The sequence below is a fragment of the Periplaneta americana genome, chromosome 12, assembly GCF_040183065.1.
Source record: "Periplaneta americana isolate PAMFEO1 chromosome 12, P.americana_PAMFEO1_priV1, whole genome shotgun sequence".
In the NCBI taxonomy this organism is placed as follows: domain Eukaryota; kingdom Metazoa; phylum Arthropoda; class Insecta; order Blattodea; family Blattidae; genus Periplaneta; species Periplaneta americana.
In genome coordinates this window covers 98031722-98059443 of record NC_091128.1, presented here as the reverse complement: position 1 = coordinate 98059443, position 27722 = coordinate 98031722, and the positions used below count along the sequence as shown (strand labels likewise).

General features: G+C 34.6%; 1 protein-coding gene across 4 annotated transcripts in view; it reads right to left on the bottom strand.

The window, feature by feature from the left end:
- The window catches only part of arm (armadillo), a 58488-nt gene extending 40736 nt beyond the window's left edge, over positions 1–17752 (bottom strand). For 3 of the 4 annotated variants that reach the window (XM_069841762.1, XM_069841765.1, XM_069841764.1), the window contains exons 1-2: positions 17596–17752; positions 17014–17076 (exon numbers count right to left, since the gene is read on the bottom strand). In XM_069841762.1, the coding sequence (XP_069697863.1) occupies positions 17014–17050 (37 nt within the window). In that variant the 5' untranslated portion in view covers positions 17051–17076; positions 17596–17752. The other variant, XM_069841763.1, reaches the window with a different exon arrangement.
- Between the last annotated feature and the right edge of the window lie 9970 nt (positions 17753–27722).

Genomic DNA, 27722 nt, shown 5'->3' with positions numbered 1-27722 from the left:
TTAAAAGCCATTTGTAAGTACTTGTAAATAGGCACAAGAAAATGTTAAACATTATGAACCTGTTCTATATAAATTTATACTCGTGGCTTGTGCAGCAAATGCTGCTGCAAACTAAGTTCATTAGACGTTCAAATAAAAATTGTTCAGATTTATTTTCAATGAAGAATACTTGTCTTTTTGATAGTTATTTGCTTCCATAATAATGAAACATACTCCCTCTGAATGGATTTTTTTAGGCCAAATACTTTTTCTTGAACCTATCCAACTTCAGTTTTTGAGTTTCAAAGCGAAAACGCAAGTATCAATGTCAGGACGATAGCAGTAGCTATTTCAGGTCATTGTGGATTGTAGGCAAAAGCTAAAAAAATATCAAGTTTGCTAAGCCTTCGAACAATAGCATTTTCGTATAGCTGCTGCATGTAGAACTTGAAATGTAGAGCATAAAATCATTTTATCCTACTAAGAGATCTCGCTGAAATGATCTGGAGACTACAAAATTTTCTAGGCCTCTTATTTTATCAGTAAGTAATACCTTTTTATCTTTCCTTAGGAACTGTAATTTTTGCGCTCTCTCGAGCCAATACTGAAGACAATGATACAGTCATATCAATATCTACACTACACAGCCATTAAGTATATGAAAAAGACCCAACCCCACTGGGTTAATAAGTATTAAAATATTTGATTTTTAATAACAATATTATTATCTTACTTAAGTTTTGTAGTTATATATAGCAGCCACTCAGTAAATTATAGAAATGAAGATCTAAATTAAGATATTCTCTACATTTACATACAAAACCTCAAAACGTTTCACTTTCATGTCATCAATATAGCATCGATATTATGTACAATTAATGAAAAATAAACGCATCATGATATTAACTATAATAATATTTTATTTTTTAATGGTAATAATGTCATCAAACCACCTCAAGTTTCGTAGATTTGAATATCCAATACACAGCTGTACTCAGAAAATTATACACTGCAGAATCAGTTTTTAATAACAAATTGAATTGAGCTCTAAATATGTCGGCAATCCTGCAGGTCATGGCCTTCGTGTAATAGCCTATGTTTATTGTAGTGTGTGTTTTATTCTGAAATTCAATCAAGTCAGCCGTGATTCAATAAAATTAGTTCTGAAAAATGACAACAGATGGATTTTGGAAAATAGGAAAATTATGTAGGAAAATTGACATGTCACTGAAAACTACTACTTTTCCGAAAAACTTTGGATGCCAGGCATGAAAATGAGGAGCCACTCATTAAAATCCGTTCAGCCGTTTTCCCGTAATTTCCAATTCCAGTTCAAATTATATGTATAGATATAATTCCCGTAATTTATAACCTTTTTCATTATTGGGCATGTAGGCCTAGCCAAGTTATCAGGAAGGACTAGCCAAAGAGAAAAGATTAAGATTTTGATCATATCACCATGATGAATTAGATTTAAGTTTAGATAATATGTAGACTATTCCAGGTCTTCAATACTGTGAAAATCTTCTAGTAACATTCACTGGAAGAACCATGAATAAGATAACCACTTCTGTGATCACTATATCACGTACTGCTATGAAGTCATGGTATATCCCGAATGGAGACAATAGCAGAGCCGTAAAATACTTTATGCTGACTATCAGTGCCTCTTGATGGTAGTTTCATCACTTTCTTCGTCATGCAAGTTTTTAGATAAACTTTTTTGAATAGAACTTTTACATGAAACAGGTTTCACCCAGGAATTGCCATCGGCCTTTAACTGTTAATAGATGGAATGTGACTGCTAAGGAAATATAGTAGTGTGCACATTTCCTCTGCACTGAGTGTGGGAAAGGTTTCAAGGACTGAAGGGACGTCAAGGTTAGAGCATTAGTATATAGCTGACTTCCATTCAGTTCATAGCAATGAAGTACACATTAGAAAATACTGTAAATCTTCGTTTATGATAATTGATAACTATACACGGTGTTGACAAAAGAATGATGGGGTTTCAATGTTGTGTTGCTCCATTATTTTTTGGTGACAAACTGGAATCTATGCATAGATTCGTCACTCATATCCAATTGGCTGTGCTATTATCGTTGTTTCTTATTATTTGATGTGGAATTAGAAAATGGCGCATTTCGCATTCTGAAATTTGACATTTCTACATCCATCTCAACAGTGCAACGTAAATTCCATTTATGTTTTCAAAAGGATGGACAACATGAGAACATTCGAAGGTGCTATACGTAGTTTGTGAAAATGGAATGCGTGTGTGAAGGAAAAAATACAGGCCTTCCAAGCATGTCCAATGCCAATGTTGATAGAATGAGGGAGACTTTTCAGCAGAGTCTGAAGAAGTAACTGGCTGGAGACAGTAGAAATATTATGGAAAGTATTGCATAAGCAATTAATAGTGTAATCATTCAAGTCGGGATTGCTGCAAGCACTGAAAATAGGTGAAGAGAACTGTGTTTGGTCAGAACATGCAGGAGAAGATGGTTTTCTCCAACATCCATATTCAGCAACAAGCCACTCTCCATCTGAGTGGAAAAGTCAATAAACACAATGCCTGCTTCTGAGAGCAGAGCTTCCAAATAGAGCAATTGGGTACGAGGGTGACTCATCTAAATCAAAATATTTTGTGCTGTCTCACATAGGAAGACATATGGATCTTTCTTCCATGTTGAAGGAACAGTGATTGATATGGTACAATCTACACATGTTTAAAGAATGGTTATTTCCACAAGTGAATAGTGATTATAACAACTATATTTTCCAAGAACATGGGGCTTCCCCCAATTCCCAATCATGATGTGAGAATGTAAGACTTCACTTCAATAAGTTCTTCCACAATGCTGATTGGACGTGGTACAGACAACCATCACATCCGGTGGCTGCCACATTCATCAGATTAACACATGTGATTTCTTCCTGTGTAGAAAGACGTGGATTTATGTATCCCCAATGCCCCGTTCCCTCGAGGATCTCCAGGAATGGATCACTTGTGCTATGGAGAACATAACACTGGATGTGTTCAATCAGGTATTGCAGGAATTTGACTACTGCTTAGATGTGTGTTGGGTGACAAGACGTGTGACAATGAAGGACTATGAGTGATGTACATCAAACTTGGACAGTTACAGTTCCAACTGAGGCTTGTCATCAATTTATAATATGGAAAATACACAAAATGCATGGCTTTGAAACTTCACCATGTACTTTATTACAAAGAAATCTTATAAAAAGTGTCATGTTAGCTATATTTCCATGGCAATATTCTGGAGTTCAACAACCATCTGATTCAACTACTCATAATTTGATGAAAAGAATTAAACTGGCTCATTTTTTAAATAAAAAAAGATGCTTAACTTATATTGCATTCTAACTGAAAGAAAAAAAAAAAACTTGATATCACAGCTTGAACAGCCCTAAAAGAAATCGTTAAGAAAGTTGGCTCAAGAGGCAGGTGTAGGCTAGCCAAGACACCACCTTTAAAAGTGAAGTCTTGTAAGACAACAGTTCATAAATGGACCATGTGCCTAGGGCTCAATTCTATCAATAGAAACGAAATCCATCATTCTGTCTATAAGCTTTTCAAAATATATCAAATGTGCATTAGAAAGGATGGTCAACAGTTCCAGCACTTATGATTTTATTGTCTAAAGGTGACACACTGAGTTGCTGTTATTCATCATGCTGTTACTTTCCATGTCACTTTGTTCAAAAGGCACCATACTATGCGAGCTTAACATTCACCTCGCCTAAATTTGAGAACTTTTCAGATGTGAAACTAAGTGACAATTTACTCGTAAAAATGTTTAAAGTGAGGTTTTATTCACATCATTCGTCCATTTAATTCAAAAGCTATCAAAATACATTCTCCCTCCACTGCCATGAAAAGAATGAGAAAGTGAAAGTGTCAACCAATTTTAATCAAATTTGAATTTAATTGCTAAATGACTTAAGTATTAAGTATAGAGTTTTATAAAAAAAAATTGTTTAGCACAGCTCCTCAATTATGTACACAAATCTAAAAACTAGTGTCATGAAGATAGCTACAGCCAGGATTTCCATGCACTGTCAAATCTTAAAACATGCATGCATTCATGCACTATTACATGATACATAATTAAGCCAAAAAAACGTTAGAAATATGCACTATCAGAATTGAGCTCTACATTGTTACATTTTTATTTTATTTTGAAACAACCTGCCTTACTACAACTAATTTCTCAGATTTTTTTTTCACTTAAGCTCATGAGTTTAATTTTTTAATTTTAATTTTATTGGGTTATTTTACGACACTGTATCAACATCTAGGTTATTTAGCATCTGAATGATATGAAGGTGATAATGCCGGTGAAATGAGTCCGGGGTCCAGCACCGAAAGTTACCCAGCATTTGCTCGTATTGGGTTGAGGGAAAACCCCGGAAAAAACCTCAACCAGATAACTTGCCCTGACCGGGATTCGAACCCGGGCCACCTGGTTTCGCAGCCAGATGCGCTGACCGTTACTCCACAGGTGTGGACTCATGAGTTTATCTGAAGAATATTCTTGAACACAGAAAATTATCTTTCTACATTACAAGAAGAGACAGGTGCATACTTAAGTGAAGAAATTTGGGACAAAGTGAGGTCGAATTGTAAGTCTTGCAATTCCGCATGACCATGACCTCTTCGGAATCGAATCTGCAACCTTTTGACTTTGCAGTATTATGCCTTAATTGCGATGCTATCGCACGCCTCAAAAATACACAAGTACTTACGGTTTATTACAACAATCACAATAAACTACATCACCATCCGTCTTCAGAAATTCCTTTCCCTCAAACCATTTTGACACAAGATCTCTTCTTGCAGTTAGAACAGGAGCTATAGCAACACTTCACAATTTGACACAAAAGTATACTAAATTATAGTATGCAAGCATCCTGCTTCTGCCTTCCTTTCTTTCAGTATTTTGATCTCTGGTTTGTAACGAGAGAGAGTTGGGGGTCGAAAATTTCAATATAACAAATGGAGGATTTAATTAGTGTAAAGTTCAAAGATTAGCTGTCAAGTATGATGTCACAAAACCGTATTACCAGTAGATTTCTTTTATTATTTTTTTTTCTTAGTAGACAAATAACGTGGAAATACCAGATTTCACGAAGCAACATTCATAAAAGGCACTATTATGCAAGTTAACATAATATATGCACTAAAGCCAGACAAAAGGACATCCAATACGCAATATAAAAATCTAAATATATGTGCTATTAAATCTAAAATCTTTACAATATACATTATGATTGCATTTACTCCAAAAAAAAAAAAAAAAAAGACCAAAACATGTAAACATGCACGGAAAAAGTATGGTTATTTGGAATCTATTAGTTATAAAACGAATATTTGCAAAGTTTGAGAAGTGAACTATCATTTAAGAAACATAAAATAATGAAATAATTTACTTTACATCCAAACAGGAAGACATGTGTGCATGATTTAAAGTATCTTACTGCTAAGTGGCACTGTCAATGTGATCACACATTTATATATTTTTTCCTGGATGGTATAACAATATGCTTAAACATTATCTATACAAATTATAAATTTCTGAGTTTATTAAGCATGGTTTTATGTTGCATATAAGTGCATATTTTCGTCTTTTTTATATATGCATAATAGTTTAAACACTTTAAGACCTACATGGCATATTTATAAGATTTACAAATTTTTTTCCCCTTGTGAATGCAAAAGACAGGAAACTGTGGGAAATAGAATGTGTGAATCACTATGATGAAATATAAACACTCAAACATTATATGCTAGGTCACTGACATACATGCTTCCATAGAGAAAATATTCAAAGAGTTCAGTTATTTAGACCCACAGCATCTAATACTCCACTTCCACCTTTACCAGTGGTAACCTGATGGGGAATGTGGCTCGATGTGGCCTTATATTATGCTCAGCATCTACAAGCAGTTACAGAGGCAGTTAATTCGTTGAACTCGAGTAAGGTTGCATCTATTGAGATAGTTCAAAATATACTGGCAAACAATGAGTTGAAAGAAAATCTTGTATCTATATCTGCTCATTTTTCCAGTTTACCAAAACAATTATGTCACTGGAAACTGTTGGCACTTTCTTACAATGTGTCACTAGCTGTTTTAAGAAACAAAATGTAATCTGAGTTCTGTTCCTGGCAGTATAGGGCAAAAAGTGAATGAAAAAGTGACTATTAAGATTTTTAAAACCCCTAGATACCAACAGTTGAGCAATATTCCAGACATTTTTGATGAAAAATCTTTCATTACACCAAACAATTTATCTCTGTCTGTGGAACAATAATTAACATATGGTAATTTAAATATGCCTCAATAACCTCGTGTGACATGGAAAGAAGTTTTCACAATTCAAAAGCATCTTCAGGGACAAAAGACACAGTTCAATTTAAAAACCTTAGCCATGCATTGGTTGTGAACTGCAACTCTTCGCTGATTTTAGACAATGGAACCACCACTGCGTCAATCTCTAAGGAATAATATAAGTTCATACTAACTATCATCCATACTGTTACAGAAAACGTAATTTCTCTTCACTTATTAGTGTATATTTATTGGCATATTCTGCACTTTTAAGAGCATAATTTTATGCATATTTAATAGTTTTAGGGCATGAACTTCTGGGCCATAATGAACACTGTACCACATAATGCTGTGAAGTCATGGTGTCTACCAACTGTAAAAAAAACAACTTTAAATAGCAGTGCTATAAAATAATGCTTCATGTTGATAGTGCTGCTTGATAATCACTTTATCTATCAAGCCTTTGGATAAACTTCCTTGTATTTCTCAATGCAAAAACTTCAAACACTAGTGCCAAATGAAATGTAAGAAACCCAACCCAACCCAACCCAACCCAACCCCCAACCCCCAAAACCCAACCCAACCCCCAACCCCCAAACCCCAAACCCAAACCCAAACCCAAACCCAAAACCAAACCCAAACCCAAAACCCCAAACCAAACCAAACCAACCAACCATTTCTTGATACTTAAAATCATGTAAGAAAAAATCAGAAAGAAAACTGTTGCAGTTAATTTCAGCAAACTGTAAATTTGTAGTTTTTCCATCAAGACTTCCGTTAATGTACTATTATTTTTTTCAAAACTACAGCAAATCTAATCTTATTTACGTCAATTTTTCTAAAATCATCTTATATTCACACAAACTACATATTCTACATGTGGAAAATATTTAAATAAAAAATTTCAGTCAAAAAATATTTTGTTATTAAATGTCTTCTTTCTAAGGAAAGTGGAAAAATTATCCCAGAGTACTGAGCAAGTGTTGGTCACTATAGTGTTTGACTGTAGACATTGAGCAACACTTTTTAAAATTAACAAATATTTTTCACAAAATGGCGAGAGAAGGAGTACGAAGTAAACCATGGGCAGTTGAGATATTCTTGTTTTGCTTGTGTGTGACTGTGATTAAAATACTCTGCAATTTCTATGGTCTTCTTCCATTATTTTAAGTTGGTAAAAGGTAAGGTAAAGGTATCCCCGTAACATGCCATGAAGGCACTTGGGGGGCATGGAGGTAGAGCCCCATGCTTTCCATGACCTCGGCACTAGAATGAGGTGGTGTGGTCGGCACCACGCTCTGACCGCCTTTTACCCCCGGGAAAGACCCGGTACTCAATTTTATAGAAGGCTGAGTGAACCTTGGGGCCGTTCTGAAAGTTTGGCACCGAGAAAAAATCCTGTCACCACCTGGGATCGAACCCCGGACCTTCCAGTCCGTAACCAGCTGCTCTACCAACTGAGCTACCCGGCCGGCATTTTAAGTTGGCCTATGTCTAAAAATATCCTTAATCAGGAGACGACAGTATTTATTTGCTGAGGACGTTACAATTTGCTATTCCACATTCTGTGATTTCAAGGCAAAAATGATGTCAATTTTTGAAGAAAATGAGATTTTGCAATCTTTTCTGAATGAACTGGCCCTCCTCATAATTAGAGAGTCAATCAAACTTTTACGGAACCACGTATATGGACTCTAATTCAGTGTATGGAAAAAACTGATGCACCATTATCATTTTTCTTTTTCCTTCTTAGCTTTCATTGTTTCTTTACTTGAAATTTTTTTTCTTCTGTACACTGCCATTGTTTGTTTGTGTATTTGTTTGCCTTTTTTCTTACTCTTTTAGCTCTCATCATTATTTGTTCTTGTATTGTTTTGTATGCTTTGTCTAATGGCAGCCTCTAATTTGAGGAAGCTCCGATAAATAAAATTGTGCATCTTGATGGTATCTTTAATGTGACAAAGATGACACGCATATTTCTATTATTTTTCTCTCTCCATTGTTGTGAATCATGATACTATGATTTTGCACAGTTACGCATACCTTAAATTCTCACTCCTGAAAAACTGCAAAAACTGACATCACATTCTGCTTTGGAGCCACAGGATTATTGATGTTTTAATGGTGAATCAAGTAAACATGCTACTTTTGAATGTAAGGCAGATCCAACATTCAAAATGGTATACTTTTAAGGTGTGATCACTCATGTATCTACACATGAAAATAACTCATCAATCAACTTGACCATATGAAACAGCCCGACTTCTGCTACGGTTTTTAAGGAATTGTTATTTTAAAATTGCACTTAAAGGCACGCACGCACGCGCACACACACACATAGCATATATTACTCAATTACTTTTACTATAGGCAGAAAAAAAAAAACACAAAAATTTTATGGACAGCAAATCATATTTTGTCACATTTCGTCATTATTACATACTGTATCATACTTCCAGTCATTCCTCTGATTGAGGTTCTGGCTGGAATATGCATCTATTATCAGGCAGTACATCTCACTTGACGATATGTGTCAGAGGAAGAACAATAATTATTGTTCATATGCATCTGAAGTCTGTCTAGTGTAATATATAGCTCGTCAGAGATGTATGCAATAGAGGGGGAAAGGAACTGGCCACCCTACCCCATTATCTCCTGATCTCGTTGCCTCATAAGTGGAGCCATGTTGGTATCACTTGTGGGGTTCAGACCTGTCTTCGGACAGTTGATTAAACAACTTCTAGTCACTATTATTAACACTACCATCAGCATCATCACAGATTAAACCAAATTAGTCTATTTCACCTCCATATTAAATTGGTTATTCCAAAGCCTTCTAGAGCATCTGAGTATCGTTTATTTTCTTCAGAATTCATCTATTTTCTGTAGTCAATTGTCTTGTATTCACGAGAATATTTAATTATTATCTTTATTTCGTTTTTTTACAGCAAGCTGTACTCTCTTAGGAAGCACATTTCTATTACTTTAATATTTTCATAATCATCAACACAAGGAATAAGAAACATATTTCAATAGATTCTATCACATGTTGGTTCAATGAAAATGAACATGCTGTGTATAGTTCAGCTCCAAACTCATGGCACTCACCCGCATGAAACAAGTAAACAGGCAGGAAGGAATGGTTAGGGGCGGGGGATAGTCCTCGTTTCCTAGCAGAAAACAGAAGGAAGAGGGGGGTAGGACTTTAGTAAAGTTATGACCGAAAATACATAGTTCCCTGAAACTAACATGTAGTTCCAAATTGTATGATTTATTTTGTTTCACATATGTAGCCTTTAATGAAATGAAATAGATATTGAAAGAGTAATAACTTAATTGAGAATTATAAAATTATATTTGTATAACATGACACTAGAAAACAAAGTAGCTGATACATTCACTGCATTCGGGTAGTAACAGTGCGCGAGGCAACTTGACAACACAACAATCACCTCCATATTAACCCATACTCCATTTTATCCCAAAAAGTATGATTGTCCCTAAGGAAGACGAAAATAGGTTTCTGAATAGATGCCACCATTTCAGAGTTGCATTATACGAGTACATGACTAAGAAAGATAGCTACTGCTAATAAAATACAATAACCAATATATCCAATAGCATTAAAAAAGACATCTCCAAAATCTGGAGAGAGAGAGAGAGAGAGAGAGAGAGTGAAAATGACAAACACAACAAAGAAAATCTATCAGAGACAAAACATGAACACACTAACAAAAGTAACAAAACCATCATGGCATTATTCAGACTGGACACCAGCCATAATGGCTTTAATGAACATCTAAATAGAACTGGACTTATCAATAATTAAACTGTGTATCATCTGCAACAATAATGCAATCCTGAATAAATGCATTCCAAAATCTCAATATGGATTCACAACTGAGAGAGGCTATATAGGACTCTCTTAAGAAGCACGAGAAAATATGGTAGGGTCTAATGAAAGAAGTACCATTGGAAAGCATATTCTCCCCCTGTATGACTTCTGAAGCAATCGTCTCCCTTCACCACCTTCATATTCATCCTAAAACTCCAGTTCATTTATGGTTCTGATTGCTGTAATATCACCACCAAAGCTCACCAGTGACCTACGCCATGATATACTTTAGTTTCTTTTGATCACATTCAGTTTTTGTTCTAAGAGGAAGAACTACAGAACAGTCCCTTGCATTCTGTGCAGATGGCAATTTATGTATAATTCTGTAAATATGATGTTAAAATATGAACCTCTGCAGTGCTTGAGTGGTCAGACCTTCAGCCTATCATGCACAGTCTGGGTTCGAGTCCTGGTCAGGCTTTGGTCACAGTTGAGGTTTTTCTCGGGGTTCAATTTTCCCATATTAGGCATCCACATCATTCCATCAACATTTCTCCATTTTGTCACCATTCCATAGCATTAACTGAATGTCGGCTGGCAACAAACGAAGAGGGCTGGCCTGCTCGAAACCACAGTCACACGTAGTAACAAAAAACTGCGCAACTCTCGTACTGCGACGTGTGAACAACGGTGCAACCCGAAAAGTAGCGGCTGCCAAACCTGCTGCTCACTACTTTTGCCATCCTGCACGCAGCTTAAAAGTAGCGACGTGTGAACAGGGTTCTCAGGGTTGCAGCCGCAGCATTTTTGATATCGGTTTTGTTGAAACTTTTGCTGCGGTTGCGACCAGTGTTGCCACCCAAATATGCCAATGATACTTTTATTGTTTGGATGTATTTTAATGTTAGATGTGATGAAAATAAATTATTTGTAACAGTTATTAAATGCACAACACAGTCTGAGCATATTTGCTGACGATATAATTCACTTTTTTAATTTTCTGTAGCGTAGTTTCAAACAGGAGGGTTACCAACATTGATTACGTGAATATGCTGTTGGTTATCGTTTAAGTATATAGGCATTTTTAAAAGCTTCATAGTAAAAATAATGCCAATTTCTGAATACTAGTTTGGACAGAAAAGCAAATAATAGATAAGTAAGCTTTCGCATGAGTTTATTAATAATGCGAACATAACCACAAAATGTATATTGAGAAGTCGACACGGAGATGAAAACCTGCAGCATGACTGCGACTGCAAAAGTAGCACCTTGTGTGTGAACAGACTCGCAAAGTTGCAACTTTTGCTGCACTCGAGTTGTGTAGCACGAAAAGTAGCGTGCAGCGCACTACTTTTTCCTTACGTGTGAACACGATTACACTGAAGGTACGGTCACACATCGCTACTTTTGCTGCGCAACTTTTGCAGCTGCAGTACAAAAGTTGCGCAGCAAAAGTAGCGATGTGTGACCGTACCTTCAGTGTAATCAGCTGGCGTCTAAGTTTGGGAATGCACCTAGCTGAAGTGTTAGTGCAATAATCTTGAAACATTGCAGTGCTGCATCATAGTGCCCCCCTTCCCGAAATTCCATTACATGTTAAAACATGATTACTTACAATTCTTATTTACTTTTGTAACAATCTTTTACCATAAATTATTTCCTTTTTTTTTTGTAGTGATGGAAGCTCATGCAAAGGACATTGTGATCAATCTGCTTTTAAAAAATTAGAAAACATATTTATTTCACTGTCTTACTAAGGCTGTAATTCACAACAAGGAGTGCTTAAACAAGTTCTCTCTTATGGCCTTCTTTAGTTGACCAGTATGAAGCGTCAACCATTAAGAAATTGCTTCAGACTCAATCAATAGTAATGACTGCTGAAACTAGCAATCTGTGTCAATGTTCACCATTGTAAATAAAACAATCTCATTAACTGTACTTTGATGAGAACATTTACAATAATTGTTGGTGATCTCTATCAGCACAACCTGCACATAAACATGTCAAAGCTTAAATCTCCTCCAATAATTGGCCTGCAGTAGTATATTTCTATAGTGGAATGTTGGACTCTTCCAATCTTAGGACATGAGAGAATTCCATATATTTCTACAAGTTGTAGAAGAGTGATGTTCTGCTCTTTCTTGACATACTCTTATTTCTAATTGTGTTAATTCTGGAGCATCCCTCTGTCTTCAAAATTGAATTCAAATTCCATGTTCACTCGCACTTAACGTTCCCATTACTTATTTCACATGCCAAAAACAGTGATGTGGACTGTACTGCTTGAGAGTACTGCCTGCCTACCGGTACCTGGGTTGCGTCTTAAGTTGAAGCCGCTGTCAGTTCCTTGCTTGTAGCTGCACTAACTCCACAGATGGTTATGTTGCAACTTTTTTTTTGTTTCAATTCTTTCAAAAAAACATTTTTAAATATCCAATTTTCACACTCATGAAACAAAGTTGGAATGGCCATAACTTTTGTAAAGCTAAAAATGTTTGAGTACTTTATTTAATTACATACTTTTTAATACCTCACAAATTTAGCTCAATTTGTTTTAATCATTAAGTGAAGCAGCTGCTGCAGACATTCTTAACACCAGTAGGAATGTTTCTTTCAAAATTATATCTCAAATATTTTGTATTTGTTTTTTTTTTTACCAAGGAAAGCCTCAGCATCAAGGAATATATATATATATATATATATATATATATATATATATATATATATATATACGTGAACTACAATTATGTAAAATCCCAATGAACTGCAGAGATTATTCACTTACGTTATAATGGGAGTAATGGGGAGTGAAGATGAGGAGAAAACTGACATATACTTGAAAATCTATCCCACAATCACTTTGGCTTCCATACATCCCACAGGATTTCTTGATGATTGAAACTTGATCTCCTTGAGAGAAATGTCTCAGTTGACCACCATGGCTGTATCATAGCTTACCTGATGTAAAATTTCATTGAATCCATTGTCTTACATATAGCACTTAACTTAATATATACGGCGTATAGGTTACAGATTCTGAAACTAAACCTGATACAAGCCTAGTTATAATTATGTACTGCTAAATTATAACAGCTGTTGAATAAGCATCCTACTCCGCTGAGAATACCTGAGCTTAGAGCGATGGGTGAAGGAGTCTATTTTTTCGATATGTATCATTATTAATGACATAACAAAATTTGAAAGTCATCCGACAGAATGTAAAGTTCCTCTACTAAAAATTAGCCTACAAACTTATGAAACTAATTGACAAATTTCTCCCATCCATATTCTTCTAATTAGCCTACATCAGCAGTTTTCATACTGGAAGGCTGAATATCTCTGTGCAAAAAAAATAATTAGGGGTCTTTCGAACAGAATTTTATGTCATAAATAGGCTAATTAAATCAAGTACGAGTAATTTATATAATGGAAACAAACTATAAACTTCTGATATTTTAAAAGTCTAATTATGTTACGAGTTCTTGTTCACAACTCTCTTTCCTACATCATCATTGGAATCTGAGTACTACAATGAATCTATTACCAGTTAGTTACCGCATACGTATATTTACAGAAAAGCTACACCAAAGGAGGCACAATCATCTTTTGCTTCACTCGTTTTTGTGAGATGCATATTGTGATAAACACGTGGTTCTAGTTTGCAGCCACAAATACTTTCAACATAAAAAACGTTTGATAATGCACCGTTGTAGCCATTCCCTTTCTCACTTGTTAAAAATGTAACACTCGAGAGGTCCAGGGCGCAATACTAGAAAAAACTGACCCTTTCCCAAGTAATTCATCCTGGATCTCTCGCATGTAATGTGGTAATTAATAAAAACTCTTTGGTGTAGTTTTTCTGAAGAATTATATTACCACAGCATACAGAATAATTCAAAACATTGAGCACAAACTTAAGGAGCTTATAGAGGGATTGGAACACAACTTTCGAATAGAAACTTATGGTCTAGAAAGTAATCCTGAATCAGTGCATGCCGGAGAATGTCAGGAACTAGGCCTACATTGCAGATGTAAGCTTACTTTGCAAAGAGACACTGGGTTCGATACACTATGAAACTATGATGACATTCAGTCTGTTGTCATACTGTTAAGGTACAGTACAGTACTATTGTGTATAATTTTGTTTACAACTGCTAGTCATTCGTACACTCTGAAACACGTGGTTTGTTTACATTGCAGTACTGTATCGGTAGTGTACACTATGACATTACGAACTTTGAAGGTAACTGCTGTGTTGGTGACACTGTATTCGTGAAATGGAACAATATCTGTACACGTTGTCAGAACTCCAAGACATGCATGTCATGTATGGCAGAACCGCTGGTAATGCACATGAAGCTCAATACCTGTACAACACCCAATATCCGAACAGACATCAACCACAGCTTCAAATGTTTCAAAACATTCACCACAGACTCAGGGAGACAGGTTCCTTACGTCCAGTGCACCATATAGGCCAGCCATGTAGGATTCGAATAGTCGCTATGGAAGAGAAGGTTCTTGTACACTTGAAAGAACAGCCATCTACCAGCACATGTGCCTTCACTCATACCATGGGAATTTCCCAAAGTAGTGTGTGGCATGTCTTGCATGACAACCAGCTGCACCCCTATTATTCACAGAGAGTTCAGGGTTTGAGTGTGGATCATTTCCCACGACGAGTTCACTTTTGTGAATGGATTGTTGACCATTGTGAGAATGAGCCCAATTTTCTAAGCAATGTGTTGTTCACAGATGAGGCACAGTTCACCAGAGAACTGGTGAACAGTCGTCAACAATCATGTCTGGGGCGCAGCACAATCCCCATGCTGTATTCGAACACCAATACTAACTTAGGTCTGCAGTTAATGTATGGGCCGGTATTATCAGTGATCACGTGGTCGGACTCTATCTCCTGCCATCACATTTGAATGGGGTGAGGTACAAGGTCTTCATACGAGATGATCTTCCAGAATTGTTAAACAATGTACTACTTATTGTGCATCATCAGATGTGAATAAAACTAGAAGGAGCACCTGTACACTTTTCTCTTCATTGGACTGGAAGAGAAGGTCCAATTGCATGGCTACCCCACTCCCTGATCTGATGCCTCTTGATTTCTTCTTGGGGCATATCAAAAGCCTCATGTATGAGACATCAGTTCTCGACCAAGAAACACTTCTCGCCAGGATACTTGCAGCTAAGATTCGTGAGATACGTGATGTACTTGATAGAGTCTGCCAGAATTTCTACGACGATGTGATGTCTGCATTGAATGTGGTGGTTGCTAATTTGAACAACTTTTGTTAAAAAAAAAGTGTTGAATAAACATTATCTTTGCTTAACTTAGGTGTGTGGTTGTCCATTATGTAGTTCCTGTCATTCCCAGCTTGCAATGACTAAGAATTACTTCCTAGACCATAAGTTCCTATTCTAAAGTTCTCTCTATAAGCTCCTTAAGTTTGGCGCAATCTTTTGAATCACCCTGTATTTTAAACGTGTTTAGTCTTTTTATATAGACCTATAAAATGACATTATATGACAGAAATGAAGTTTCTAATATATCACTTAACACAATGGAATAATTGGATAAATGCAGTAAGTGCGACTTTCTTTTATCATAAAATGATGCTATTAAAGTACAGAATCCGAGTCATTACATATACGTCATTTTTTCTCTAAAGTAACTTACTATGGAAACAATACATGAAAAAATATATATAAATCGGTGAATAAAGACTAATTTTTCCCTGGACCAAACACTGTACTTTCCCTTACAAAAAAAATTAGGAAATGAAAGGCGAGTACCGTATTTTTTCAATTCATCACTTCGGAATCTGCACTGTTACCAAAAACATAATTAGCAGAATTATTGGGGCAAATCGCAATATAGCGAACGTAGAAGCGCCGCCCACGATCCCTTCCACTTTTCCCCTACTAGCTCACCAGACACACTACGTGATAGGCGAATGTTGTGTCGAATGCACATTTCATGTGGGTGGGGATAACTTCCCCTATTGGCGTTCGCTATATTGCGATTTATCCGAATTATTGTAACTTGTATTTGTATTAGGCTACTTAATTTTCTGTTAATGGTGGTAAAGTAGCATAGCATTACTGAAAAAAGTCCATTTATACACCTTGCATATACGAATCTGTGACAGGTTAGGTTTGGTTAGTTTATAGACTTTTATTATACCTCGCATATACGATCAACTGCATCTCCACAAAAAATCACTTATAAATTCAACGATTTTCACTTCTTAAATCACCAGAACTACCTCAGCGCTAGTTTCACTGCCAATTCTTTCGTTAGTACAAATTTCAACTTAACCTGTCACAGATTACTGCTAACTTTTGCTCAACAGATATCAATATCCTGTTAACAAAAACAGGAATACTATGTACTGTTAAAGATGTAACTAGATGAAATGCAGATCATATTTTTTAAGCCTGTATTATAATCTTGTCAACGGTAAACTGTGACAACCGAAAAAATAAACATTAACATGTAACAGAACCAAGCTTACCAGAATATCATAATATACATGAAGACATATAAAAACAATTTTAACTTGGCATAGGTACCTTTAACTTTCCTAACTAATATAAAATGCCCAAAATGCCAATTAATCAGTGTGTCGATAGTACTGAATGTTAAAAGTGCACTTGGAGAATCCATCTCATGGCCCAAGATTTTCTTGAGTTTACTGACTTCCATGTGGCTTACAGTGTAACAACAAATACCTACTAATAAGACAAGTACTGGAACTATATCCCACGTTACGTATTAAATTCCTTTTATCACAAAACATTTTAGGTCTACACTATATTTTACTTACTTGGTCTAGCTTGCTGTGGCTGCATTTGGTAACTCATTGTGTCACGGGAGTTCTACAAAACTCCTGCAAAACAAAATGAACAGTTCTGACATGAACAATAATTTATTCATCAAGATGTATTATAGTTTTAGTTGTTAATATTCAATTCAAACACTTAACGCTTTTCTCATTAAGCACACTGTTAATACACTTCTATTAACTAGACCAACAATTATGAAACTTAGAAAAAATGGTTATGATTCTGGTCATCGATCGCGACCAAGCCATTAATACAGCCATCACACTTATTGCAAATCTTCACTCAAATTAAATTCAATTACAACAATATTAAGCGAAATATTTTTATCACTACGTCTTATCGTAATGTTGTTCACCAATGGTGAACAGATTGAAGTCATAAGGTGATGAAAATTGATTTACTACAAATTTTGACAGCATTACCTACGAAAGATATCGTATCAATTCCACCACACCCCAATCTAATGTGGACTCAATGTACAGACTTCTCACACGAATTTCAGATGGTAATCATTCATATATCACTTTATAAATCAATATTTAATGTATAATATTTGTCCTCACCCGTTAGAACAATGTATTTAACCACAACTTATTCAATAAATTGTTCAAGTAACAAGTAGCAACACACAACACGACCACTGTAGAAAATGGCGTTCGTCTTCTGGTTACTAGCATACAAGAAATAGTTCCATACGTTTATATAGTTTGGAAGAAAAATAATTCGTTTTAATTGTAATTAGAAAAGGAGATGAAATGCAATATTGTGATACAATATAATTTTCAGCTGTGAGCAGTTATAACATTAAGATTTAACACATGTAATTAAAATAGTTTAGAAGTATTATATCAATACGCATGTTGATGAGTAACGTCACGTGACCAACGATATGGAGCAAGTTAGTTGACTGGCCGGAACGTAAAATGTAAATACATTACATTGTGACTCACGTTATCTCACAAACTTTCCGACATTGAAAGATAATTTTAACGGCTAACAAATGTGATAACGAGAAGCAATCTCATACTCTCAACACATATTTATTAGCACTACAGTTAATGATTACTAAATGCCGGTATTTCACACCGGAAATACAGTCTGGAAGTCTGGATTTTGTACCGGCACTTGATCTTTGTTTATTTTCATCCTTTCCTCACTTCTCCCGTCCAAATAACCTGTCAAAGCCTTTAAAAGGATATCGGAACTTCTAAATTCATATTGTTAATTCCGAAACTAGCATTATTATGAAAGGAAGTCACATACCTTATGTAAACTGTCGAATGCAACGGATTTTAATAATAATAATAATAATAATAATAATAATAATAATAATAATAGGCCTACTCTACTCTTCTGTATAAAAATATAATGTTAACTTCATCTAGTTCCCTTACTCTCTTTGCTTCATCTCAATCAGTGGAAATTCTCTGAAACCGTCACTGTCTCCAGCACTTTGGGCAGTATTCATAGACATTTTTAGCGCGGGCTTTCGGTGGATTATCAGCGTTTTTCGTATTCATAAACCAGTGTTAGCGATAGGATATGATTTGAATTCTGTACTAGTAACCAGTGGATAGTCGGGGCTAGCTTAGTATGGTTGTCGCGCGTGCTGCGAAATGTCTATGAATACCAGTGTTTACAATAAGAAAACGTTTAATTGTTGTAAAATACAATTATATAATTAAACTTTTACTTTCTTTGTAGTTTCTTTACGGAGGAGTTACTATATTGCATAGTTAATTTTTATAATGGTATGTCGTGGAAAGGTAGTGGAATGATAGTAAATAGAAATAATTAATGGAAATGTTCCAAGAGTCCCTACATACATGAGCCATAGGCTAATCAGTTGGTTGGACCGAAAGTCATGGCTTTCTTTAACCATATTATATTTAATCAACGTATTAATAGGTGTTTTTTAAAAATCAGTCTTTCATTACTAAATAGAAAGAACAACATTACAAAGATGCGTTCCCCCTCCCCCATTTTGTGATGAAAAAGTGGAAACATTCGTGAATTGGTCTGAAGATTAACTATGGTACGATTAAATCAAGCAATACATTTTTGCAACAATAGTACAGAAATGATTAGCTGCAAAACACTGTTTATATATACTGTTTATACTCGATTGTCAAGTAAAAAATGCTGTGTCTCAAATCTTAGAGACCAGTGGCGTACGCAGAATTTTGTCAAGGGTGGGGTTATTATTAAAATTGCTTCAGTTTACATTATCGGTACTTTAAATTATATTATTATTATTATTATTATTATTATTATTATTATTATTATTAACATCAGCTGAGTTTTCACAGGGGGATGTGAAACTAGTTACGGGAAAGACGTTTGCGTCAACATCGTCACGCTGCGGCTGTGAAGAAACATTTGCCAATGTGAAATTTTCACCAACCTCGCGAGAATCACTAATCGACTTTTTGCTAATAGAATTGTAAAATTGAGCTTAGCAGTCGCTTAGACATATCAAAGAACCCGAAACGATGTGAAGTTTATATTAAAAATGCACAAAACGTTACAGAAACAGTTGAAACCTAGTTGAAATTTTTGTTGTTGGATATATTCTAACAGGGTCGTACGCAAAGGGAGGGTTACTGGGTTTGAACCCCACCATTGAACTTTTTGGAAAAAAAAAACATATTTAGATTTGAGTATTTTTTAATCCATAATCGTTTTTCCTTTTCATTGTCAGAGTAACAAAATCTACATCGACATAAGGCATAATCCTCCTATCTCTCCCTGTGCTTAGTGTTGCGGCACGTTCGAATTATAACAATGCTATCTTTATTATGAAGAGACTTACCGCCTAGTACCGACCTTATAATGAAGCTGACACGATGTGATATTTAACTTGTTGTGAAACATAACGTGAAAAGGTTGTCTTGACTGCCAACACCGTTAAACGAACGTTTCATAATAAAGTCAGAACTCAAACTAACGAACGGGTGAAATGAGTTTAAAATCGACAATGCACAATATTTAACATCTGCCCTGCAGAACCATGGATAAATATAAGCTATATTCATCCATGGCAGAACCACAGTCTAAGACATACAGTCACGCAACTCATACGTATAAAATATGCCAACATTTGACAGCTGGCGCGACAGTAGCCCTCTAGCGGCAGGCAAGTTAAAAGTGTGCACACGACATATGATAACATATCAGAAAACGGGTTTTGCGTAATTTGTTTTATATTTTTATGCTATACAGTAAGTGTATATGATTCTTATTAATTTTAGTTTAGAATCCTAGAAGAATTTCACACGCAGTTAATCTACAAGTTTCAGAAGCTGAGAATAAACGTAATTCTTTCTGCTCCTTACAACTGAATCATGGAACTGTTCACGTATCATGGTTTGAAATAATATAATTAATTGTTCGTACGTGGATGGTTAATTAAATTCATTCCTGAATATATTTATGAATCATTAGAACTCTATATTTCCTGTGAGAAGAGTCAAAATTAGTAGCTTCAAAATTGTAGGTTACATTGCGTGGTGAACGCCTCTCCCTATTTCCTGAGAAATTAACTATTTTCCATACCGCAAATTGGGGTAAACTCGGCCGCTGAGGTAAACTTGAAAATAAAAAAGGGGAAGATTTAAACCTTAATATGACAGACATTGATTTATGAAGTTTATTATTTTTCATTTCTTAAGAACCGGTATTTCCTTTATTATTTTGAGTGATAAATAGTGCTGATATTATGGTTTAAATGTTTATGGCAAGTTTACCGCATTTTACATTACATTTCCAGTTTTCACACATAATGCCTAATTTTAACTTATCCTATCTATATAATACGTAATTTACATGCCCTTACTGTTAATATGACGTAGGTGAAAACAAATAAATGAACACACAATTTTGTTGAAAAAATTGTGACTTCAATTAACTCAGAAAATGTAGGCCTAATTTTATTTTCAGAGCAGAAGTGGTGTAAGTCAAAATGGGTAATGAGGGTTAAAGTAAACATTCTTTAAAATACAGCGCAAAGTAGCAGTTAATATTGAATTTATTTAAACTATTAGTAGTCAGTGAATAGCACGAAGGATATATTAATTGCTACTTTGCGCTGTATTTTACAGAATATTTACTTTAAATCTCATTACCTAATTTTGACTTACACCACTTCTGCTCTGAACAGCTCAAATAATCACTGGGAATGTAAAATCAACACCAATAGCAGTCATGCAAATTATTACAGAAAAGATTGCTTTTTATATTAAATTTAAAAAGGCTCTTGAGAACTTAATACGTCTGCCACATGAATCTACACCAACACATCAGAAATCTATCGACACAGTCTGGATTTATTCAAGAAGTGAATATTTTGCAAAAGGATTACAATACTCCATGAATTCTTGAAAAATTAACACCATGATCCCTACTTGAATGCAATATAACGTTCAACTTTTGAAAAATATATAGAAAAAAAAAACATGAATACAAAAAGTATGGAATTACTTGCATTAAAAACTGTAGATACATTATCCAAAATCGGAATGGTTACACATTTACACATATGATTTCTACAAAAAAAATAATATACTGTAACAGGTATTTACTTTGTTTTTATTTAAACTCTCCTTCCTGACATACAAATAGGTAACTGATAAGTAATAATAATGTTTTATAGAACACAATACGTAGGCTACCTACAACGTGGATTATTGGTTATTCCTGAGTTATGATTTTCTCATGGTCTTTAGGGAATCTGAAGAACGACAAATTCGGAGATTTAAACTTGTTGTTACTGCAATTTTCGTCATTGCACACATTGCCTTTATTCCGATGTATGATTAAAACGTTATTATAACATCTCGCATCCCTTTAAAGCACGTGCTGGCTGAACGAGACTATGGCCAGTGCCTTGCCTGCCGCTTGGGCGCTAGTGTCGCGAATGTTGGCAGAAAAAGTGGTGAAGTTTCGTGACTGTATGTCTTAGACTGTGGCAGAACTGTCAAACACTCAAGAGACGAGGCGAGGCGAAGCGAGGCGTTCAGTTGTTACGATGGAAGCTACCTAAAATGTCGCTGCATCACTCTGTGTTCTCATAGTTATTACAACTATCTGATAACATATCACACCAAAAAAAGTCGGAAGTCTCGAAAAAAAAAAAAGAAGGTGGTGGATGACAGCTACACACAAAAATCGCACGAGATGAATTTGCCGATATTACATTATTTCTCTAACTTAATATAATGTAACATGCCTATGAAACTTCCCAACGTGGTAATGATTTTATTAGGCAATAGGCTATAGTGACTCAAATTTATCACAATATCTTAATAGAGATTTATAAATGATTAATAAAAATATGATTATTCATTTGTTTTGCAATGACAATTAAAGCCATTAAAACTAAAATAAATATTAAATTTCTGTTACAGGGAAACAATAAAAAATATGTTTAACGAGCTAATTTGTGAACCGTCAGGAGAATTTGATAACAACGATAACTTCTGTCGTATGTCAGTAACTGATTTCACAGACTGAGAAGAAACTGCCTACTAAAGGATGCACTGAAAGGAATAGTGAACGGAAGAAGAGTTCGAGATAGAAGAAAATATCAGATGATAGACGACATTAAAATATATGGATCATATGCGGAGACTAAGAGAAAGGCAGAAAATAGGAGAGATTGGAGACTGTTGGGTTTGCAGTGAAAGACTTGCCCTTGGGCAGAACACTATGTAGGTTTGTATAAAATATTGTAATGTGTAGTTATTTTTAAATATTTTGCTAGATAGGCCTACTCTTTATTTTCAATTATTATGTTAACAAAAATTCATTACAGTGTTCTTCGAAACACATAAATGAATTTCCTTTTAATCTAAAAGTTACATGAATACTTCTTCACTAGGTTAGCTAAAGGCAACGTAATATCAACACATTTTTAACATTTTCATTATTTTTATACTCTACATTTTTAATATTTTCATATATATTAGCAGTTTAATTAAATTTTGGGATTATAATTTTAGTTTCAGTTTTCTGTGTTTTATTTCAGAGATTGCTGTCCTCTTCTAAGATACCTAAAATAAGTAAAATGAAATTTATATAATTTATTGTAGGTATATAATTCTAGTTCCCTATATTTCAATTTTAAGATCGCATTCCCCTTCTAAGGTACGTATAAGCAAATTTATACAATTAAAATTTAGGAAGGCCTACTTAAGTTTAGTCTCCCATATCGTAATTCTAACATTGATGTCCTCTTCTGGTGTGCATATGAATGCCTAAAAATATTATTTTAGAGCCTACTTTAATATTTTAAAACCTACTTTAAGTGCCTAAACGTATTTTTTTAGAGTTTAAATGTCCGAGATCTACTCATAAATAAAAATCAAATGGTTTGCATGACTTTGGTGCAATGGGTGTGGACAGATGGGTCGAGAGAATCATGAAAACCACTTAGTTGTATTTAGTGATTATGTATGATGACTATTATTTATATTATTATTATTATTATTATTATTATTATTATTATTATTATTTATTGTTATTACTAGCCGTGCCCATGCGCTCCGCTGCACCTGTTAGAAATAAATATAAAGTAATTACATAATTAAAATAGGACGTTTGATCCCGGGAACATTCGTGTTTGATAGAAGAATATATCATTTAATATGTTACTTAATTTAAGTTGTGTTTAACTAATTAAAATGTGGTCATTTTGGTCCAGAGAGCAATCATTTGGTGCAATGACAATTCCTTTAACATGTTTCTTAATTGTTATTACATGCAACCATAGTTTAATGAAGATTGACATATAATTTAGTTTTAATGTGTATACTTTATATTACTTGCTATATGTTTCAGAAGTTACTGTAATAACATTGCAGAATTATGTCCATCTAGAGAAACTACACTTTCCAATGGTGAAATAATAATTAAACAATTAATTAGCTTCCGATATTACTTCATACAAACACAGAAACATTCTCTTAGGCTATGTTTAATAGCTTTCGATTGTTGTTGTCCAAGGCCCCTTATAGACGAAGTCATTTGTTTTTATTTCAGCACAGCGCCTTAGATGGTGTTATTGTAATTTTAAAACTCATTTATCTCATTAAATATCAGTCCTATCAACATTTGTATAAAATAAAACTTATCGGAAATTACTTTTAAAGAAACTTTTGTTATGTAATATTTTTCACGAAAATCAATAATAAGCGAGATATTTCGATTTATTTAATTCAGGCCCCCTTATAACCCCCTTTTAAATAAAGTATTTTGAATGCCATATAGCCTAAAATCTAAGTTACAACGAACTTAATTTATATTCCAATTTTCATATAAATGGATTTAGCCATTATCGCGTGAAAAGGTAACAAACATCCAGACAGACAGACAGACATACAAACAAAAATTAAAAAAAAGCGATTTTCGGTTTCAGGATGGTTAATTAGACATGTTAACACCAATTATTTTTGGAAAATCGAAAATTACCAGAAAAATTTTGGCTACAGATTTATTATTAGTATAGATTATCATTATTACTATTATTATTGCTATTATAATTATATTAATTATTACATTTACCATCAATGTTCCATCCTATAATTGTAATTTAACATATTCATGTGACTACGTGGCTAACGAGAAAAACGCGTGTGACTATATGTAATGTCATGTTAATTTAATTTTTGAAACGCTACACAGTATCGCGTTGCGTACATAACACGTGCATGCTTCTGTATCTATCTGTCTCGCTTTTTCTTTCCAGCAACCCACGATCACAAGAAAGTAGGCCTACTAGGAAGCTAACATCTCACCTCAACCGCGCGTTCAAATTCATCCCTAGTCAAAATATCGTATAAATAGGAAATTAAATGTAAGAAACAACGAATAATAAAGTTGTTTCCGCGTACAAATAAAAAAATCTTTCTTTTAAAGTAGAAGGGGAAGCAATGCTTCCATCACATCCATGGACGCTGCGACCCTGGACTCCGAGGTAATCGACTGAATAGCAATTAGACATTATTTTAAATTACAGAATCTTTTCACACGGTGAAAATGGTAAATTACTATAATGGAGCAATGGTGTGATAAAAACCGCAGGATAAACTGAATGTTTCGGAGAGAACCTGACTCTCAGATTCTTTGATTATGCCACATGTCATAGGATCTACCAAGGATTAAACTCCGGTCTTCTTTGTTAAGGAGACTTCGTTACGTGTCTGAAATGTGGCTGCGTATTACTGTGCTAAAGGCGACAAAATAGTATCTCTGAAGCCACTATACCCCCTTGCCTTTCATCACTTTTACATCTTTTTTCCTTCTTTTTTATATTTTCCCACCGCTACTGTATCACAGACGTGTGTTGACCAATCGGCAAGCGTCTGCAATTTTTTGTGTGTCCGACCTATACAATCTATGCTGTCTACTGTCACTGCATTTAGTAAAGTCTTCAGTTGACAGGTGCCTATTCAGAAGTAATGTTGTCACAATTACAAGTTTCTCTGTTATTTATTGTTAAAATGCTATAGTGTTTAACGTAAACGAGCATTAAGCTTTTAATCCTGTGCAAGTGATATTGTGCAAGAAGTTCAGCAGTTCTTCGGATGAATTATCAAACTATATTTAAAACATAAATAAGGGAAAATTGGCAAGTCTTTCGCCAAAGGAGAGCAGGGTTCGATGCTAGATGGTCGCGTGAAGTGTGGTTAACAAAGTAAGCAAGTGAGGGACAGACTTTCTCTGTGTATTTTGGTTTCCCCTTTCATTCTTCTTTCATCATGATTCCATTATCGTCAAATCGTCGCCGTCATCATCATCATCATGATCATCATCATCATTATCGCCTCTGTAGTTAAAAGAGAGGTAAAATAAAGAATTTATATTACAAAATATTCACAGTTCACGCGATTTGGAATTTATAATAATAATAATAATAATAATAATAATAATAATAATAATAATACGGTAATAACGGTCTAAAAGCGGGATTAGCCGAAGACCTAAATTTGATAAATTATCGAACAAATGAAAACAAAATAAACGTTTTAAATTATGTGTATCGGTACAGCAGTATCCCAGGGTCTTCCTGTATTATGCTTATATTAGCTATAGAGGTTGATTTTGATTACAAAAGTTTAACAACGTAACAGTCTTTTCATAAAGAATATACGTACGCAAATACTCTAAGTACTTGAATAAGTAAATATTATATTTGTATAAGGGATAGAGTCCATACTTTTATGAAACTAAAATTTTCATGTTTGCACATTCGATATGGGGTAATGGAATTGTAAACCTTGTAGTTACTTGATGTCTACTCGATTATAAAATTAACATATTGGATATAAAATATCTATCTACTTATTCTTACGCCTATTGTGCACGTATGTATAAATATAACTACTTAAACTTACTTATTTCTCAATACGTATGTCCAACTAGACGATGTCCACAGAAAATGTCGCAGAAAATTAAATACACATTTTCATGACAGTGGACTGGTGAGAATTTTTTTAGTGACTTGTTCTCTCTCTCTTTATCTCGCGCGCGCGCGTAATCTTCTGGCTGTGTTTCACATTTGATGAGGATGTGTTTTCTTATTTCGTTTTGTTGAGCATTTTATAAATATAATATAAATATTTTAAATTATTTAATACATAAAATATTTCTTTCTGGAACGAAATAATTCATCCGAGATAACTTGAATCTGCTTTGTAAATCCCTTTCAGGCGGGAAGCCATTTGGAGCCATTGTAATTCGGACAGGGTTAAAGTAGGAGCTGTTATCTGTCTTCAGTAATTTAGCTATAAAATTACATATTATTATTGTTCATTTTACTCGTTATTCGCTACAAATATGATGTGATTGTGTACGTGTGAATAATTAAGTCAAAAGTATTATTTCTTGGTTATAAATTTATTTTAAATATTTAATTAAATGTGCATATAATTTTGTGTTTGCAAGCAAAGGTAGGCCTACTACCAAATATGTGTATGGATATTACAGACGTTATGACTGTAAGACAGACAGTTGCGTTAGCTTGCATTTTCAGAGATTGTAATATTCATTCGTTATCGCTTATGTGTTGTGAAATTCTCGTGTAATTCTAATGCAAGTGACAATCTAGATGTGTTATTGTGTACTTTGCGTATTCACGGTTCGAAAACATTGTGTGGACTCAGTAGCTGTGATTTCATTAGTGAACGTTTAATGTGGACACTGCTATACAAACGTGGAACTGAAATAGGTTTCTATCTTCCGAATTCTAAAGACAGTGTTCAGTGAATGCTGCAATAACCTGTGTGCTTTAACTTATGAAATAATGTGAACTGCGAACAAAACATTAATTTAAACTAATTTACAAGTGATCGTTTGTGACTTTCATTAACTTTTCTGTGAATACGGTTTACCATGGATACTAGTGATTTACAATATTCCACTTCTATGGAAAATGTTTTACATGGAACCCTACGATAGAGGATTACTTCAACAAGGATTTTCAACTGCCTGGAATCCACCGGAATGCAGAGTTGGAGCCTTCGGACTGGATAATGGTCAGTTATGAAACTTTTTCACAGAATTATTGTTTTTAGAAGGATTTGTCTATATCTGGAAGAATGATGTTTGGTATTCGGAAGTTTGCTATTATATGTGTGTGTTTTTTCTTTCCACAGGATGACAACAGGTTAGTACGTCACTTTTTGGTGCAGTT